Raw genomic sequence first — 19,669 nt, 5'->3', positions numbered from 1 at the left:
TGAAGTCGAAAGATAATTATTTTAAGATAAGGAGTCGTTTATTATGTTACCTTTCTTACCACTGATACTGGTAACACGAATTTTTGACTTGCGATACTGGTTGAACGCATGTGCATGACAAAACGCACATGATAATACTTATGCGCAAGGGACTGCAATGCAAGTCAAAATGTAGTCAAAGCAATTTTTCAGTCACTCGGCCACAGCAGTTGATGGCAGATAAAATTGAAACATCCACATAATGGCAACAGCTACTTCATGTGTTTGTTTTTGTTTCAAATTCCGAAGCGTTCCGTTCGGCTCTCTGAAAGAGAAGCTTACTAAAATGATTTAAAGCGCTTAATTATAACATTCTTGGTCGAAACGATGTAATATTTGTTTTGCGTGACATGTCTAATTTAGCAAAAGAAATGTTGAAAGGCAAGCTTCCTCCTCTTTATTCTGGAAATACTGGGTATTTATAATACAAGTTATTCCTGATATATTTTCCTGTGCTTATTTCTTAAGAATCAATCCAAGATGATTGTATAATGGGGCTAAATAAAGCAATGTTGTAATAATTAATAATTAAATATTAATTTACCTGAAATTTTATTTTCAGATTTTAATTCCGGATATTTTCTTAATTTTTTCTGGATGTTTATGCTTTTAGATTTTATAAAAATTTTATAGAAATCTTATTGTAGTCACCAATGTCAAATATTTTGCTTGTAGCTATTTACCTGGATTCTGTGATTTACTTTTTTTAAAATTTCTTTCAATAAATTAACAACTTACTCCATCTTTGGTTCTTTTAATATACAGTATACTCTCGATAGCTCGAAAACCTTGTTATGTCAAAAAAATATTTTTCCCCTTGATGTTATATATTTACTTAATTTTAATTTAAATCTTTATGTCAAAGACTTTCTTATCAAAACCTGGGAGATTTCCGTATCGTGATCTGTGGCAGAATAATCGCCAAGTCTGGGCATCTTCCGGGCAGTCTAATCTTCCGAGAGAAACTTAAAAAAAAAAACACATCGCAGAAAGGGATCAACTTGAAAGATATAACTCGTAGCCTCCCCCGGGCAAATATCTAACGTTTTTTTTTTTTTTTTGTTAAAATTTGCAAGCTATTTGGCACCTTGGCGATTATATTTGGCGCGACAGATCAGGATAAGGAAATATCCCCACAAATTTTTTTTCCACTTAATACATAAGTGTGTCTTGCTTCTAAAAATAAAATTTTCATGTTGTATTTAGACCCATAGTCAACTATCATCACTTATATATTTATCAGTAGTTATTCTTATGTTTCATGACTGTACTTTTTAGAGTAATATTTTAGAATGTATTTTTCTACATTTTAGAACATATGAACTTGTTATCTCAAAATCTCGCACTTTCGAAATTTTATTAGTGTCCCTTCAACTTTGAGAACCGCAGTGGACTGAATGAAAAGACACGGTTCCCAGTAAAACACCGAAGTCAAGCATCAGTAAGTGGGTGGGTGATCAGCCTGCATAGGGATCAAGGGTGTACGGTATTGGTCCTTGTTAAAATTTTCAACCGTAAAGTGCTCAACTTTGTGCAGTGGCCGTCAGGCTACCAAAGCAGGGAAGCCATCCCCTCTGCAAAGGATCGAAATTGCGATGACATGTCTTAGGATCATCCTCAGGCATGTTTCCCACACCATGGTTAATAGCCCATTGTGCAGCTCTTGTGTGGCCTAAATAAAGTACCTACCTGCCTCAATTTTATGATTTTGAGAGTATACTCAGGGGTCTGTTAAGAAGAAATTTGGGTACGTTAATGAACCCTTCACAAAATATCTTTTCATAAAAGCCGACCCTTCACAAAATATTTTAACTTAAAAACAGACCCTTCACAAAATAATTTATCTTTTAAATCGGACTCTTCACAAATTTGTTTACCTTCATTATTGTTTTGTTAATGGAATAAACCCTTCCCAGGAAAGGGGGTTGAGAAAGACAGATGTAAACGAACTAAGTTTTGTCTTCGGCAGACATTTCTTCCTTTATTCGTCAGAAATGAATATTCCACATTCAGCAGTATAAGCTAAATACCAATTATTTGTATGTTGCATCTCTAATTTAATAGCGTTAATTGTTGTTTATTTTTTAAAATTTAATTTTTTTTTAATTATAATTTTACAGTGTTGAGCATAATCTTATATGTCTTTACAATTTAAAAACTCCTTGAAAAAGTTTTTTGCAATAACAGGACCCTGGTTGAAAGAATGTGACTTAATGTTAATTTTATATTCACAAATTACGAGTAATTTTTTTACAATTTTACAACAACGTACCTTTCAAAAAATGTCTGGACAGACCCCTGATACTATTGTAGAATTTTATTTTCCTTATACAATAACTTAAGATTATTTGTTATTCTGAATAGCTTCATAGATACTCAGATTTTGCAATGGCTCACTGATTCTGTTATCAGTGCCTCTAACTACAAATCCGTTTTCTTGAATTTATCTTTAATATCAAGGCATTCCTTTGCATTCATTTTTTCTCCAAAAAATGGTATTAAATGCCTTTGGATTTATAAGACTAAATTGCTTTGATGAAAATTGTGTTAATTGGTGACAAAAATGTTAAACAAATTATTTAAACCAATGTTACTTTTGACGTTTCTACAAAATTAAATGTGAATTATCTTCAATTCTTTTAAAATAACAAAAGATTCACAACCTCTGGACTCTTATCTTAGGTGGTTCAAGACATTTTGACTAATGGTCCGAGAACATGGATTACTTGACATTAGATATGATACTTATGACATATTTCGTGAAACATTTAGTGAACTTGTGATATATTTTGTGAAATTAAGTTATTTCGAATGATTTATGTGTTTTTTTGAAAAAATTTTTAAGACTTATCAGCTTTCTAGACCCTATGTTATTGAACATTAAATGGCTTTTAATCATCAAATTATTCTTCAGTTCTATTTTATTTTCAACATATTTTAAGTGGAACTTATTTTTATTTGAAAAATCTACCATCTGAAAAATCAGCTGTGATAAATAATTATTTTTCCATTAACTTTTTTTAAATCTTGTATTTACATTATTTAATCAACATCTTCAAAATGAATATTGTAATTCTTTCTCCTGGGCACCGATTGTCGAGATACCTGTTTCTTTTCTTTCTTTTTCTCAGCCATTGAGCCAAACTCTGCTTAATTATAGTATTTAAAGTTATGATAATTTAAGATGACAAGTTAGCATTTATATATTTTTTTCATAAAATTATAATATTAATTCTAATTAAAATGCTATTGTTTTCATAATTGTTAATCTTTTATGTTTTAAATTAAATTCTCTTAGACTATTTCTCTTAGATTATTTTTATTGATGTAAAGAAATTTTTTTTCAATTAATTTTGCTTCAAATGATATGAATTTTTTTAAAACATTTCTTTTTATCTTTTCAGCCTTGCTGCCAGAAAAATAAATCGACGTAGAGATTACACCCCTGTTTCTTGGGACAAATATTTTGATACTTATCGAGATGTGAAAGTTTCTGATGGAAGTGTATCCTTTATTAATAATTATTTACTCTTTTTTAATTAATAGTGTTATTATTTAATAAATTTTTATATTTTTAATTGCTGTATTTGCAAATTGTAGCTTTTCTTAGAAATTCTATATAATAATCGAAAGTTTTATAGGAAAAATTTTGGTACTATTAAGAGTGTAATTTGTTATATATATATATATANATATATATATAACTGTATAAAATGCATCACAAATTGTTCATTTTGTATTACACAAACAATAAGACCAATGCAAATATTTTTTTTTAAAGATTTGAGTTGTGGATAAAAAATTTCTCTTATAGTTTTGTACATAATATAAACTCAAATTTGTACATCAATAGTCATTTTCATCTGTACCTTGCATTATGTACTTCATTCATATGTATAATAAATGTTTTTTGTTTATCAATAGAAATCAGGCTTTAATACAGGGTATAGGGAAGCCTGAAAATGTTACGGATTTCGATTTTGTGGGGAAAAGTAAGTAATATGCTATTTTTGGACAGAAGCTGTAAAACTCTTACCACAAACCTGAGGAAAAAACAATTTTAAAATTCACAGTAACATGAAGTTTGGAAAAGAAATTATTTGTTTGATAATTTCTTGTTTAATTTTTTTTTAAATATAGCCATATTTACAGTTCATTAATCAGAGGACTGTCTAGATTTTTCTGTAAGGTACCTATTTTGTGAAAATTTAGACATAATTTGTCAAAATAAAAAATTATAATAAAAAATTAACTCATAAATGTGGTAAAAATATGGATTTATTATTTCTGACGGGATACAAAAATAAAATTTTAAGAAAAAGTATTTTGTGAAACTACCGTTTTTCCTAAAGTTGAATTTGTGAAGGTACCACTAAACGGTAGTAAATTTGGCCTGGACAGACCCCTGTTAATATTATGCTTTTAAATTTGTATAAATTAATTGTAACACTTTATCACCAGATATGTTTAAAATATATGAGCGTTTGAATCTTGCTGTCAAAATCGTTTTTACCATTGAGGAGAATTTTTAGTGTTACTCAGTAAAGAAAAAAAGAAACTGTCATAATTCTCCTATTCTAATGCATAAACCAATCAGTCGAAGATTGATAAGGGAATTTTTTTCTCTGCTTTGCAGAACCACACTTTTTCATGTGATTACGTCGTTGCATTCGATTTTCTAGCATCCTCGTATCAAGGATAAGTTTTTTTTTCTTCTTTTATCCAATTTAATGAAAAGTAGTCATATTTATGCTTTTTCCTACCTTTGCAAATGTGATTTGAGCAAATGCCAAATGAGTCAATTGCTTGCAGAAATTTTTTCAATTGAGATTTTGTGTTCGCAGAAATTTTTTCATTTTATCTAAATTTGTTTATCACAAGTAAGATATATCATAGCTTTTTATATGACTAGCATTAATTTGTTATGGTTTCCTAAAAATGTACCAAACAAAATTTACTTACAGAATTTTCCAAGTAGTTTTGTAGTGTAAAACTGCTATTGAACTTAAAAAAATGTATCTGCAATGCTTGAAAACTAGAGCATTTATTAATGTTACTATGAACTTTTGATGATTTATTTTATAATGGTTGTTGTTCTTCCTAAACTTATTTAGATTTTTAGAGTTTATTTAAAGGGTACCTCGGGTCCTCTTCTTCTGTTTCTACATGGTGGCGGATATAGTGGTCTTTCATGGTCATTGTTATCTGTGCGTATGAATTAATTATAAACCTTATTCAGTGAAACTTTTATAACTGAAAGTACTATTAGTATCCAAATGTGCTTTGGGTTACAAAAAGTTGTAGAAATAAGAAATTAAATTATTTTTAATATGACATTTAGGAAAAATACTTCTAAACAGCCAAAAACGTAAATATTTCCTTTAAAAAAGTGCTATTTCTTAGGATAGTTCATACAAGGAAAACATTTTGAAAAATAGCTTAATCTTCTTAGATTTGTTTTGAAAAAGTAAAAAAATTCTGAAATACCAAATAAATTCTTTCAAAATAAATTTTATGTGTTTTATTGTTTTAGTCATATTTTTTTAAATGTATTTTTGTTTACGTCAATGTGACTTCATTTTTAATAGACTAATCATTGCTATGGGAACAAAATTTATTTTCAAGTTTGAGTTAAATTTTTGAAACAGCTTAACATTACATATGAAAGGGGTGTGATAACAATAGAAAATACAAAAAAATTAAGATAAATTGCTCTATTAAGTTTTTTGTCTTTCTATTTCCAGAGCTTTGTGGATTGCTTGTTATTGCTTCTAATATTTTTCCAGTTGTAAAGTTTTTTTTAATACTTAAAATTAGTATTTGGAAGATGAAAATAACTTTGGATTACCAGAAACACTATCATATTAAAATTTGAGTAATTAAAAAAAGTGCAATGTTAATTTCACTATTTACGGTTGAGATTTTATCTCTCTATATATTGAGGTCAGGGTTGGAGTTTTTGCCGGCAAAAAGGGGTTCTTGCCAGGACAGTGGCAAAAACCTGGTAAAAACCGGCAAAAACTGGTAAAAACCGGAAAACCAAATTATCTAAATTGCTGATTAAATATTATTACAAAATAATTTAAACAAGTTTAAATCAATCATAAGGAATAATAATTTTGATACATTACATAAAAAAATTATTTTTAACATATTAATAATTAATATAAGGGTAATAATTTTTAAAAGATTGAAAGTTTTTGATCTCCTTTCATTTTAGAATCCTAAAATATGTTTTTTTACAAATAAATATTATTATTTGTATAATATTATTATTTATTATAAAAAATTATTATTTGTACAATAATTAACTACACATGTTGATAGATATTTTATGCTTTAAATTATAGTTATATTAATTTAAAATAAGTTCATTTCACTGGAAAAAAGAGAATAATCACAAATTTTCCAATCAATAATGTTTTAAACTACTAAAATGATATATTATTACATTATCATTTAATTATGGAATAATAATTTTGTTGATTTTTTTGTAACTATTTATATTCATAAAATATATTTCAATTTTAGGAATAATTTTGTATCAAAAATGTGTTTTTGTCCTCTCATCTTGGAAAATATAGGTTTTTGCCACTTTTTGCCAATTTGCTTGGCAAAAACCTGTTTTTGCCAGGACGGTTTTTACCAGTACAGTAGGGAACCGATTATCCGGAACGATCGGGACCATCGCTATTCCGGATGACTGATTTTTCCGGTTTTCTGAATCGCTACAAAAAGCCGTTTTTTTAATGTTAAACCCAACTAAAAAAAATTTTTTTTTGGAAATAATCTTAGAAAGAAGAAAAAACGATGGAGTAATACACTAATGATTATTTCCAAAATGATGGTAAGGTAAACATCTTTCAAAAAAGAACGAAAAATCCTAAAATCTTATGAGGAAAAAAATTTTCTTTTTAAAAAATGGCGGGAAAATTTATCGAATTTCGTTCCGGTTTTTTGGTTCTCCGGTTTTCTGATTTCCGGATAACGGGTTCTGTACTGTATTTACCATGGTTTTTTACCACCTGCGACAAAATCTTGCCAACCCTGAAACTTCTTTGAGTTATAATTGCTTTGGTTATCAAAGTTAGACTGTACAATGATATTTTATGTATAGTGTATTTTTACGTTCATGTTATTGTTTTTATATTTCACTGTTTTAGACGAGCATCAGTCAATTTGTTGAATGTCAGGTCGCTGCTTTAGATTGTAGAGGGCATGGTAATAATAATTCATTCATTTATTTTAATTCTCATAATTTATTATCATTGTATGATTTCATATTTATTTGAATTCATTTTTCCTTGTAAAAATTCTACTGTACAAACAATTCAATGTTTTTGTGTCATTTTGTGTAGAAAAATAAATAAAATTTACCAACGGATTGAGGTGTGACATGCTTATGCTGTTAAGACATTCATTAAAAAATCAAAAAGAAACTCAATGAATTCTTTCAGAGATGCTACCGCAGATAATTTGCTATGATAGCAGATGACTTTTAGAGGGTGCATCAAAGGATGATAAGGATCTAAAAGAAGTTATTTTTGAATAATAAAGACTTAAATTAATTTTTTTCCAGTTTGAAAACTCTTTGCTTTTAATTTGCTTATGTGGATTTAAAGTAATTAAAGCTAATCATTCACACTTGATAAAATTTTATCAAGAAATTCAAAATTTCAAATTTCATTTTCATTTCAAATTTCATTTCAATTTTCAAAATTTTATCAATTTATTGCTGAATCTTGTAGATCTTTATTTTTACTATACCATTCAAAAGAATTGTGTATTTTTATTTGTATGTTGCCATCATTGCCTGAAACTTTTACAGTGTTTAATAAATTTTAAACTAAGAATTTTTTAAATTTTTTATATAATTTTTTTTTCAATTTTAAATGTATTATTGGTGATTCAATAAACTGTTTTAACATCTGATTCATATCAGATTTGCAGTACTAAAAAGTAATCATCACTGAATTATATCATATTATTCCACAAAAATGTGTATTTTTATTTGTAGATTGACTTTAAAGCCAATAACTTTACCAGTAATTATAAAAGTTTAATTAATAGTCTTAAATTTTTTCATTTATTTATTTTTTATTTATAATTTTTCATTTACTGATACAATGAAGCATTTCGTTAAACCAGCCCTGTATTTATTTTATTTCTACTTCTTCAGGACAATTATTAAATTATAATTTTAATTTATTGCAAATTAGTCTACACTACATTTTTGATATATGAATGTTATTATGCAGCTGAAATAAATTTTTTTTTTTCTTCATTTGTTTGACTCTTTTTGTCAATTTTTAATGTTGAAAAGTACAGGCTGATTGTGCTCCGAAAAAGATCCCGATTTCCGGAATTTTCGCTAACAGTGATCCGGAAGTTTCCGGAGATCGAAGGTCCAGATGTTTCAAAAAATCATTTATCACAGAAGTTTCCGGAAATCAAATTTTCAAAGGTGGAACTTAAAAACACAGTTTATTTTTTTGTTTGTAAGGGAGAGCCAGAGAGATACTTTATGACCTTATATTCATGATTAATATTCATTTTTTATCAGTAAATAGTTGTTATAATCATAAACTCAAGAAAGAAAGACATTTGTAAATTTTGATTATTTCTCCCGATCATCATAGGTATGTGTAAAATTTTAAATATATTTTAAGTAAACTAAGAAATATTGAGAAAAAGGAAAAAAAAACCTTGTTAAAGTATTTTTCAATTTAAACTGTTTTTTTCTTTTTAAACTCAAGAAATTTTCCGGAATTTTGACTTGGGCTCACAATCACCCCTGAAAGTAAAATTATAGCAAGGAAAAAGATTTACCAAATTTATGGTACATTTTTCCTTTTTTAGGAGAAACTCATTCTACTAATGAAGACGATTTGTCTGCTGAAAGATTATCAAGGTATGGAGATGTATCATTTAAATATTATAAAAAGTATTCAAATTATTTTTACTTATCTTGTAAAAATACTTATTTTCTATTTTCTTTCAGTGACGTGGGTGAAGTATTTAATACACTTTATGGTGATGAAGAACAACCCAATGTGATATTAATTGGACATAGGTCAGTAATTTTAATTATTCAGTTCAAGAATTCCAATAAGAAATTTTATTTTAATATTATGAATTAATATAGGGCTTCCTCTTCTGAAATTTTCTTTTTTCTTGTTAAACTGTGATGAAAAAAAAAAGAAGACGTAAACTCACTAAATGATATTTTATCTGAGTTTTGTTTTAATTTACCTTTTTTTATCCATTTACTGGGATTTTGTTAAAAAATGTTTTAAGAATGTTTTTTTTTTTTTTTTAAAAGTGTAAAACGACTACATGTACAGCATGAAAAAAGTGTAAAACGACTTAAAAACAAATACTACCTTCTTTAATGTTTTTAAAAAATGCTTTTTAAGAATTAAAATTTTAAAAAAAGTTATTAATTAATATAATTTATGATTGCAACAAAACCAAATTTGTTTTAGGATTAAAATGCCTAAAGTTTCTTATTTTGTTTTTAGCTTAAAATTATCTTATATTACCATTCGAAGTTAAATAATCAACTCATTTTTGACCAGGAACATAATATGACATCTTTTGATAACCTTATGTTGTTGATCAGGAATGTCATATTGCGTCTTTCCTTAACCAAATGTATTTGACAAGGTATTATACATTCAATTTATGGTTATTTTTAATTTATCGTTTGTTTTCATTACTTTTGTAATTTTAATGACAAATCTATTCATTACTGCCTAATTTTACACATTTTGCTTAAAATTTTATTTTTATGTTTAAAGTGATGAGGAAGTATAAACTTATATTCTATATAAACTTATATACTTTCTATTTATTTTTTGGATTTATAAATTTAATTTAAAATGACCACCACTACATATAAATGAAATATGTATATAAGTGCATGAGAATTAGCTGATGATTTTGAATTTTTAACCAAATAAAGAATAAATTTCTGCCAACTATTGTAGTTCAATTTTAATTTTACTTCCGAAGGAGAAAATCATCTTCGAATAGCTGAAAAGTTGACAGATATGTATTATGGAGGAACTCTCAGTTTATAAGGAGACTTGATGAGTTCAAGTTGCTGAAAATCTTTTAATTTATAACGCAATGTAATGATCATCACCATTAAAATTTTTAAAATGGCACATCATGAACTTTTTAAAGAATTTACCTCTGAATTTTGTGACCATAATTTGTCTGACTGCCCTAGTGACATCTAGGCCAGTGATTTATAAAATGATAGTTTTTCTGAGCATAATTTTCATTCAGACGATACGTATGGCATATTAACGAAATGACAAAAGACCTTAATACTTGAAAGCAACTCTGTAAATGAAGATAATGGTTATGATGCTAGAGAAAATTTATCTTTTTCTTCATAAGATTTGCTTGAAGGTAACGTTTTGCGAAAAATGGAGAACGATAAATATATGTGCGTGGTGCAACTATTAAATGTAGTAATCCGCAAAGTATTAGTGAAATAACAAAATTTATCTTCAATAATGACTTTTTCCACTTTCTTGCATTGTGAAGAACCCTTTTTTATCGACGAACTGAAAAATCATCTTAAAGTTATAACAATTGCTTAACATGGCAACTAACATGTTAAAATGGGCTGATGTTACTAATAATGACATGAAAAAATTTTTGGGAATGATAATTTGAATGGATTAAATATATAAGTCGCACTGGAAGGACTATTGGACAACTGATCCATTGATAGAAACTTCTATCTTTTAAAAGATTAGGACGAGAAGGCAGGTCAAGCAAATAACAATGTTTCTTCACTTTAACATTACTTCACTTTTTCCACTTGCTTACATCGTAAACAAGCCCGTTTTATCAACAGACTGAAAAATCATCTTAAAGTTATGACAATTGCTTAACACATTAGCTGCTACCTTGTTAAAAAAAAGTAACTGAGGCATGACATACATGTCTCATGGCAACTAACATGTTAAAATTGGCTGACGTTACTAATAATGACATGAAAATATTTTTGGGAACGATGTTTTGAATTGATTAAACATATAAGTCACACTGGAAGGACTATTGGACAACTGATCCATTGATAGAAACTTCTATTTTTTCGAATATTGGGACGAGAAGGCTGGTCAAGCAAATACTAATGCTTCTTTACTTTAATGTCAATTTGTATATCAGTTCTTAATAACAGAATTTCGAAACTGAAAGCATTTCTACCAAAATTTCTATTGATTTATCTACCCAGACAACAGCTGTCCCTTGATAAGGCAATTATTCTTTGGAGAGAGCATTATTATCCTTTATCGTATGATAAAAATATATTTTCTCTATTTAAATTTCAGGAAGCATTTGTTATTTTCATATGTTTACACACAAAAAGCGTTGAATTCTCTTCAGAAAAATCATTTACTGCTTCTATTCTCTGTTTGTGAAGATAATGAAATTTTTTTCTCACACTAATTTTTTTTTATTCTGTGAACATAGGCTGTTATTTGTAATTTGATGATGTAAAAAGTTATCAAATATTTTTTTTTAATGTTAAGCTGTTTTAAACTGTAGGCATAAGTTTTTGTTACATATTACTGTGTTGTGTATTTCAGCATGGGTGGTGCAGTTGCAGTGCATGCTGTATATAGGAATTTGATACCGACTGTTATAGGCTTAATTGTCATTGATGTTGTTGAAGGTACTCTTATCAATTTTTCTTTTTTCAATATTTTTTTAATTGAAATCAAAATAAATAAAACCCATAGTATAAAATGTTATAATTTTGAAAATAGTTTTTGCATTTTGTATGGGAACAATTAATTGAATTTAATTGGTATTTATTTATTTAACAAGAGAAATTTCTTATGTACTGAAAATTATGTTACCTTCATTCGTATTGCTATAGGTGTACTTATTTAATTCTCTCAGTCAATTATTTTCTCATATAAATAAAAGTAAACATCTGATGTTTATCAATGCAAGCTCTTGCAGATCCGTTTTTTTAAAAAATTAAATATACTAAATTATTATTATTAATGAAATATGATGAAACTTTTTTTTTAAAGAAATGCTCTTATTTTGCTCTTAATTTATTAATGCTCCTGGTTCATTACAAAGTTTATTGTGAATAATTTTAAAACCATCAATTTTGTTTAAGTTACTCACTATTTATTTTTATTTTTGTGACATTTTTCTAAGAAAAGAAGATAGCAGCAAATCATTTCAATATCTTTTCATTAGGTTTTTTTTTTGTATCATTTATTATCAGTAAATTACACAAAAAAACATGATGCTTTTAAAACAATTATTTTTGGTAAAATAACAATATCATAATAGCTTGTATTATTCTTTATTTTTGCACTGCTTTCAATTTTAAATAATGTTTATTTTGAATCTTTATAAAACTGTACTTTTTTTTGAAAATATGCCAATATTTATATTAAAATTATTCTTATTTAATTACAATCTAATCAAGGAATGAAACTAATTTACAAATTCAGAAAAAGATAAAGTAAGTAAGTAAAATTTAAATCAATAAATTGACAACACACAGGGGCCTTTCTGTGGTGAAACCAAAAACTGACAGTGCCCCAAGGCCCCATAAGGGAAAGTCAAATAAGAAAAAGCAGTAAGAAAAATTGAAATGTAGATGCAAAGATAAGTAAATGACAATAAGGCAGACAGTGTGTCCCCTGATGAAGTGCTGTCCAGCTAACGCGCATATCATTAAATTTTTATGGTTTTGTTTTCTGCTGGAGTTTTTTTTTTTCTTGTGACTTTTTAAACTTATTTAATTATATTATTTCTATATATTTCAGTTGAAATAGAGCTTGTAGCATATAATTCTAAGATATTTTCATTAATGTTTTTCAATCAGTGAATAAAACCATATTTTTTTTTTTTTTAAGTGTGCTATTCTTGATTTTAGTTTTTTCTTGGCTTTTAATTAGCATCAATATGCATCTTTGCAAAATTATTCCAACTGCCATAGTCACTTTTTTCATTAATGATGTTTAGTGCTTACTCATTAATTTTCTTTATTTCAGTATTTTTCAATTAAAAAAATAAAAAAACAATACTGCAACAGGTATTGCTATTCCTAGTGATTTTTATATCTTTATTAATTGATTATTTTGGTATGATTTCCTTTTAAAGTTTAATGCTCACATTTTTATAATGTTCTTAATATTTAATAACTATTGCAATTTAAAAATTAGTGTATTTGATAATTTTTTTAATGAAAGATAAAAATTATATATTTATGTACAATTATATATTTAAATTATATTTTTAGGTACTGCTATGGATGCCTTGCAAAGTATGCAGAGTTTCTTGCGTAGTCGACCTCCATCTTTCACTAATTTGCAAACTGCTATTGAGTGGTGGTAAAAAAAAAAAATTTCTAAAAAAAAATCTATGTTTATATCTTATTTACATTCCCTAAAGTTATGATTGATTTTTAATATGATGATATAAATATGCTTTGTACATTTGAGATACGAGTTTTTAATTTGCTAAAGCTTATGTGAAAACTATAAAGGTTTCTATAGCTTATTATATTTTTATACAACAAAAAATGCAAGAAATGTCACAATTTTCAATTTTATATAATACGGTAAGAGATAAGCTTATTTAGATTTGTTGATAAATATTTAATTTTTTTACATTAAGAATGGTTATAGCAGTATTGACTCAATGCAATCAACTGATATTTTATAAATTTAACCACTTTTTTTCATCAAATTCTAAAATTAATATCAACCTATTGAGATAGCCAAATAATGGTCAATCAAAATGCAAGCATTGGCAGTATAGTGTTAAAAATAAATTATCTTTGTATTTTTCAGTGTTAGAAGTGGTCAAATTCGGAATGTAGAATCAGCTAAAGTGTCAATGCCTGGACAACTTAAAAAGTATTTATTTTACCTAAACTCATTATTAAATTTTTTTCCATTTTATGTTATTTTTAATAAACATGCATCTTTAATAATCTATTTTTTAAAAAGTTTTTTACCATTGTTGTTACTTTACTTTATTAGCCTACTGCTTAAAACTGGTGGCAGAATATGTATCGGATAACAGGTGTTAACTTAATAATCCAAGAAACTTTTTACAATTAAAAGCTGTTAAACACTAGATTGCCTAAGGATTTTTTATTTTGACTACTTTTTATTTCAATTCGAAAAACAATGATGTATATGGGTCATTCTCATAAAAACAGTCATTTTCATGTCCCCAGTATATTTTATGTTTGTTTTACAGCTTACGAAAAAAAAAAATTCAGGGAAAGTGTCCTTCAGAATGCAAGCTAACAAAAGAATAAAAATAAAATTATCAATTTTTATTTTTTATTTATTTTAGGTAATTAAAATATACCAATATGTCATTCCCTCACTTGTCCCCACTGCTGATTTAAAAAAAGAAAAAAATTGTTTCTGAAATAAAATTTTTTTTTTTACAAATTCGTGTTTTTTATTTCAGAATACTGAAATATAGAATTCAGAAAATCAATTTTAAATTTAATTTCTGATAAAAATATTAACACAGCACTATTTTAAACTTTGTCCCCAGTGTTTCGCGTCATTCCCTCACAACAATGTTCTTATCACCTGCAATCTTCTTAGAATAAAAATATTTTAATAAAAACTTCAGAAGTTAACAACTGGCATCATAGAACAAAATTGCAGTATGTTTCCATCTTCAACTTAAAGAAGCTTTGCTGTGGAATAAATTTGAATGAATCAAACCAGGTAAAATTTTTTACATTTGTCATTCCCTCATGTCATTTTTTAGAGTAAAATAAAATACAACTTAATCGAGAAAATGGATAATTATATGTTGCTTTCTTGTATGAATATAATTGTATGTGATTGACTTCAGAAATTAATTAGGCCTAACTGTTATTTTTAAATTTTATTGAATTCGTCATTCCCTCACTAGTGTATAAAGTGAGGGAATGACGCTGAAGTGAGGGAACGATTCAAGATGAGTATATTAAATTTTTTTTTGTTCAATCGTGCCAGCCAATTTTATTTCCCAAACCTGTAAAAACTATTAAATATATAAGACTAAATTATAATAAATATTAGATATACTTAGTATGTTATCATTTTCAAACTTTAGGTAGATGTTATCATTTTCGTGAGAATGACCCATATAATGACACAATTTCTTATATAATTTGCAGTATATATTTTTTTTATTGTTAATATTTACTAATAACTTGATATATATAATAATATAAAAAATAATGAAAACTAGTTTTAAACAAATTTATTTACACATTATTTATTCTTTCATGATCCAGTCATTTTGACTGCTTCTGGGCAATATAGGTATGTACTAAGTTTCAGTCTTTCTAGTGTTAACCTAGAGATTCTTTCTTTCTAGAGATTCAAACTCATTTTGAGAATAAAGAATGTAAGCTTTTTTTTTTTGTGTAGATATAAAACGTATAAAGTAAAATATCATATTTTTATTGCTTAATACTATAAATAAATAAAGGAATTTTCAACATCAATGCTGCTTTAGACTGTTTAAAAGTATTCAACTACTTTTTCAAGAATACTCAAAACTCTTCCACCAAGAGCAATAAAAAAGCCATAGCTCGAGTGTCTTGGACTGTCAATTTAAGTTTATTTTATAAACATATGCTATCAATCAACAAATTTATGAACCGAAAAGGTATCCATAAACTTACTGTACTTTTGAAGGGAAATTTACATCTACTGTAATGTATCAAATTGACCATGTCAATTTTAGTTTGATAATGCAGTATTCTCTTTTGATAATCAATGATGTAATCTATATTTTAACTTTTGGACTAGAAAAGGAATCTAGAAGTTTTGCTACACTTTTAATATTTAAAATTTATTCAAGGTGTTTTATGTTCGGTTATGTCAAAAGAATAATTTCTTTAAAATCTTTTTCATCAAAAAACTTATTGTCAATAGTGTTTTTGTTTTGAAAATCCAAAAATGCTTAACTCTTGATTTTGAAAGGGTTTTCACAATGCAGAGAAACACAATGCAGAGCTCTATTAGAATAAACAACTTGTGTGGGATGTTTTGATAGGTTTAACAGGCGTAAAAATAATGTATATGTTTTGTAAGTTAATCTATAGGTGGATATAGGTTTTTATATATATTGATTGTTATATTAGAAGTGTTGCTATAATAGAAGGTTATGGAAAAGTTAAGACTGTATTAATATTTTAGTTGAAACTGCATTTATTTTTTATGATATGCATTCAACTGTTTGAAAGAAATAATACTTTTAATGAGAAAAGTATTTTAGTAAAAAATTCCTCCATATACAGTATTTCTTTATTATTTTACTTATTTTTTTCTGACCAAATTTTTTTTTCTCTTTGACCTCAAGCTCTTTGACTGGCAATCCTGCAACAAAGGAAATCCATCTCCAAACATCTGCTGAACAAGCAGCAATTGATGTTCTTGCTCCCCGACAAGTTGCTCCTTCAGACAGCATCATGGAAGAGGCAGAGGAAGATGAAGAGCACAAATCAAATAGCACACCCACTGTTGCCAGTGAGGACTTTAAGATACCTCCAAATCCAGTAAGAATGGAATCTATATAGCATCATTTTCTAAATTCATTTAAAAAAAATTATTTTATTAATATTTTTGTCAAAAAATATTTATTTTTTTGTAAATTTTTGAAAAATATTTTATTTTAATTTTGTTATAAAATTGGGAGCTTGAAAAAATGATTAGTTAAGTTTTGAAATGCTATATATCATGAGAAATTATTTACTAAATATGGGTTATTGATGAAAAGGCTCTAAATTTTCAGTTTTCTCACTTAAATTATTTAAAAAAAAATTTTTTAAATTTTCAAGCTATGCTTATTATTAGTTTTAGAAAAATAATGGATTTATTGTTTAGTAAATCAGTAATAAGATAATGTATAATCAATTTTGCTTTTTAACAAAATTTTCATATTTTGCCTCCTACCAACATTTGAAAAACAATGCGTTCACTGTTTGATAAATCAGTGTAAAGATTCTGTATTATCAAATTTTAAAGTTTTGTCTGTTACCAGTTTTAGAAATACATCACATTTCTTTTCTAAATCACTATCAAGATCAGTGTAATATTGATATTAAGGTAATATTAAGGAAATTATGGTACCATTTCTGAACAGAACATATTTGCTTTTGTAAATTGCTAAAGCTTTTTCCTGTATGTATATATATATATGTGTGTGTGTAATACAAAAAGTAAATACTTTTGTATTAATAAAAGAATTAAATCTCTTTCGTTTTCATAAAATGTCTTTGTTAAAGAATAAGCGTAGAGAGATTCTATTTTGGGAATTCAAGGCTGAAAACATACCATTGAAATATAAATAGATTTATATTTCAAGGGAAGAGTTATTTTTAGAATCGTTCCCTTTTTCAATNATATATATATATATATATATATATATATATATATATATATATATATATATATATATATATATATATATATATATATATATATATATATATATATATATATATATATATATATATATATATATATATATATATATATATATATATATATATATATATATATATATATATATATATATATATATATATATATATATATATATATATATATATAAACTTTTTTAGTTTGAAGCAACTAAAAAAAAATCATTTCTCCTAAATTTTTTTTTTAATAATTTTTTTAACAAGAATTTTCATCAATGGCCACATGACTAACCCTATCTTTCTGAAGCATTGAAGTAAAAAATAATATGAAAAATAAGGTATAAATATTTTTACTAATTTAAAAATAAAAGTAGATATTAATAGAATATAAAGATTCTACTCAAATTTGTTCTTATATTCAGGTAATAAAAGCTTCTCTGCTTATAGAAAAAGAAAAACGCAGCGAAATTTTGAAATTCATTATTGTTTTAAATAAACTGGAAAATTAAATTTTTTAGCTTGTTATTTAGTAAAATATTTGCTTGAAAGTTAACTTCGTTAAATGTAAGTGCTTATATTATTTTAAATTTCTCTTTTTGTATCAAAGCTTTAGTTGAGCCTAAAAAATGTCACTAGTAAAATCTCCGTTATTTTAATTCTCTAATGTTTGCAGGCATGAGTTTTTAGAATTAAAAGTCTGACTTTTATTTTTCTCCAATGCACACCGAAACCAAATGTGCCTCTGTGGGAACCAATGGCACTGGGTGTTGAATCTCGAGATTTTCCTCAGCAGGCCAGGGTTCAAACAAAATTAAAAATACTTGAGCTGCTTCATTGCTCAAATTCTGTCTGATTTCTTTAAAGAATTTATGATTAAGAGTACAAAAAATATGGTTGTTAAATTAATGTTGGTCTCAGCATTTTAATATTTAGTTTGAGCATTTTAAAATTTAGTTGGTAAATATCCTGTTTTTTATTTTTTTATTTATTTCTTCAGTAATAAATTTTTTAATAATAAAAGTCTAATTTGACTCATCCTGCACTACAACAAAAATTATCCTTATAAGAATTATTCTTTGTTAGAAAAGTAAAATAAAATAATATATAACTTTGTAATAAGTACAATTCATTTGAGCTAATTACACTGGTGTTTAGAAATGTAATAAGCACAGATAAATTATCCTTATTACATTGTTTATTATTCAGTTTTACAGCAAAAATAGCTCATTTTCTAACGAGGCAAATATGAAGTATTAGATAATCTATTTGAAGAACTCATGAAAATGATGTTATTTTACCATACAATGTCAGATTCTAAAATATTTTAAAAGTATTCATGAACTAAGAACAAAGCGTTGAAAGTCTCTTGAAGTATGAATGCATTGTAAAGCTGTGATGCATAAATACTTATAAGACATCAATGTGATGATATATGTTGTTGCTTAATAACAAAGAATATCTAATACTTATGTATTATTTAATCAAGGAGTGTCTTATAGTTAGCTCTTAGTAAACTGCAACAAATCTTATTCTTGTTTACTTGTGTAACTCCTATGCTTTGCTTTTTTTTCTCTCTTTTCTTTATGTAAAATTAATTCTTATATTTTCCCTCTGCAGACAGCTCAATCAGCAAAATATGTGTGGCGTATCGAATTGTCTAAGACTGAAAAGTTTTGGAATGGTAATTGTACTTATGTAGTAATTAATTGAAAAAAAAAATAATTTAAGATAAATATTTATTGTTTATTAGTTACCTAAAAATTATACATATTTTTTATTGTTTTTTCTTTGTATATTGTGAAAAGCATTTCTGATGATAACATGATTATAAGAAATGTCAAAAACAGTTTCGATGTTACTGATAAAGAAGGCGTGGATATTCTATGATCCATGAACATAGAAAAGTTGAAAATAGCTTCAATTCCCCCCTTTCTTCAAAAAATATTTTAAATTTTTGGCACAGATTTTATTTCATATAAGTTATAAATAGGTTTAAGTTGTGTTAAATTTTGCAAAAAAATTCCGACTAATTACATGCTAATATATTTTTTTAAAATTTAAATCAGAGATTTTTTTAAAAAAAATTTTCAAGTTATTTATATTATGATTTAATTCAGTCGCGATTTAAATCAAACTTATTTAAATCAGTGAAACATACTATTTTTGATCTTTTAAAAATCTAAATTTGCA

The 19,669-nt window shown here is 26.2% G+C and overlaps 1 protein-coding gene across 2 annotated transcripts in view; it reads left to right on the top strand.

The window, feature by feature from the left end:
- The first annotated feature begins 257 nt into the window (after positions 1-257).
- Positions 258-19,669, top strand: part of LOC107453469 (protein phosphatase methylesterase 1) — a 28,955-nt gene continuing 9,543 nt past the window's right edge. Inside the window, exons 1-11 of one of the 2 annotated variants that reach the window (XM_016070330.3) lie at positions 258-454; positions 3,444-3,543; positions 5,154-5,246; positions 7,203-7,260; positions 8,899-8,950; positions 9,041-9,112; positions 11,649-11,734; positions 13,331-13,421; positions 13,884-13,949; positions 16,417-16,612; positions 19,097-19,160. In XM_016070330.3, coding sequence (XP_015925816.1) covers positions 390-454; positions 3,444-3,543; positions 5,154-5,246; positions 7,203-7,260; positions 8,899-8,950; positions 9,041-9,112; positions 11,649-11,734; positions 13,331-13,421; positions 13,884-13,949; positions 16,417-16,612; positions 19,097-19,160 — 943 coding nt within the window. In that variant the 5' untranslated portion in view covers positions 258-389. The remainder of the gene's footprint in view (positions 455-3,443; positions 3,544-5,153; positions 5,247-7,202; positions 7,261-8,898; positions 8,951-9,040; positions 9,113-11,648; positions 11,735-13,330; positions 13,422-13,883; positions 13,950-16,416; positions 16,613-19,096; positions 19,161-19,669) is intronic. The other variant, XM_016070322.3, reaches the window with a different exon arrangement.

Source organism: Parasteatoda tepidariorum, chromosome 4 (assembly GCF_043381705.1).
Source record: "Parasteatoda tepidariorum isolate YZ-2023 chromosome 4, CAS_Ptep_4.0, whole genome shotgun sequence".
Classification (NCBI taxonomy): Eukaryota; Metazoa; Arthropoda; class Arachnida; order Araneae; family Theridiidae; genus Parasteatoda; species Parasteatoda tepidariorum.
Note: the sequence above shows the minus strand (reverse complement) of the source record. Positions and strands in the feature narration are given on the sequence as shown.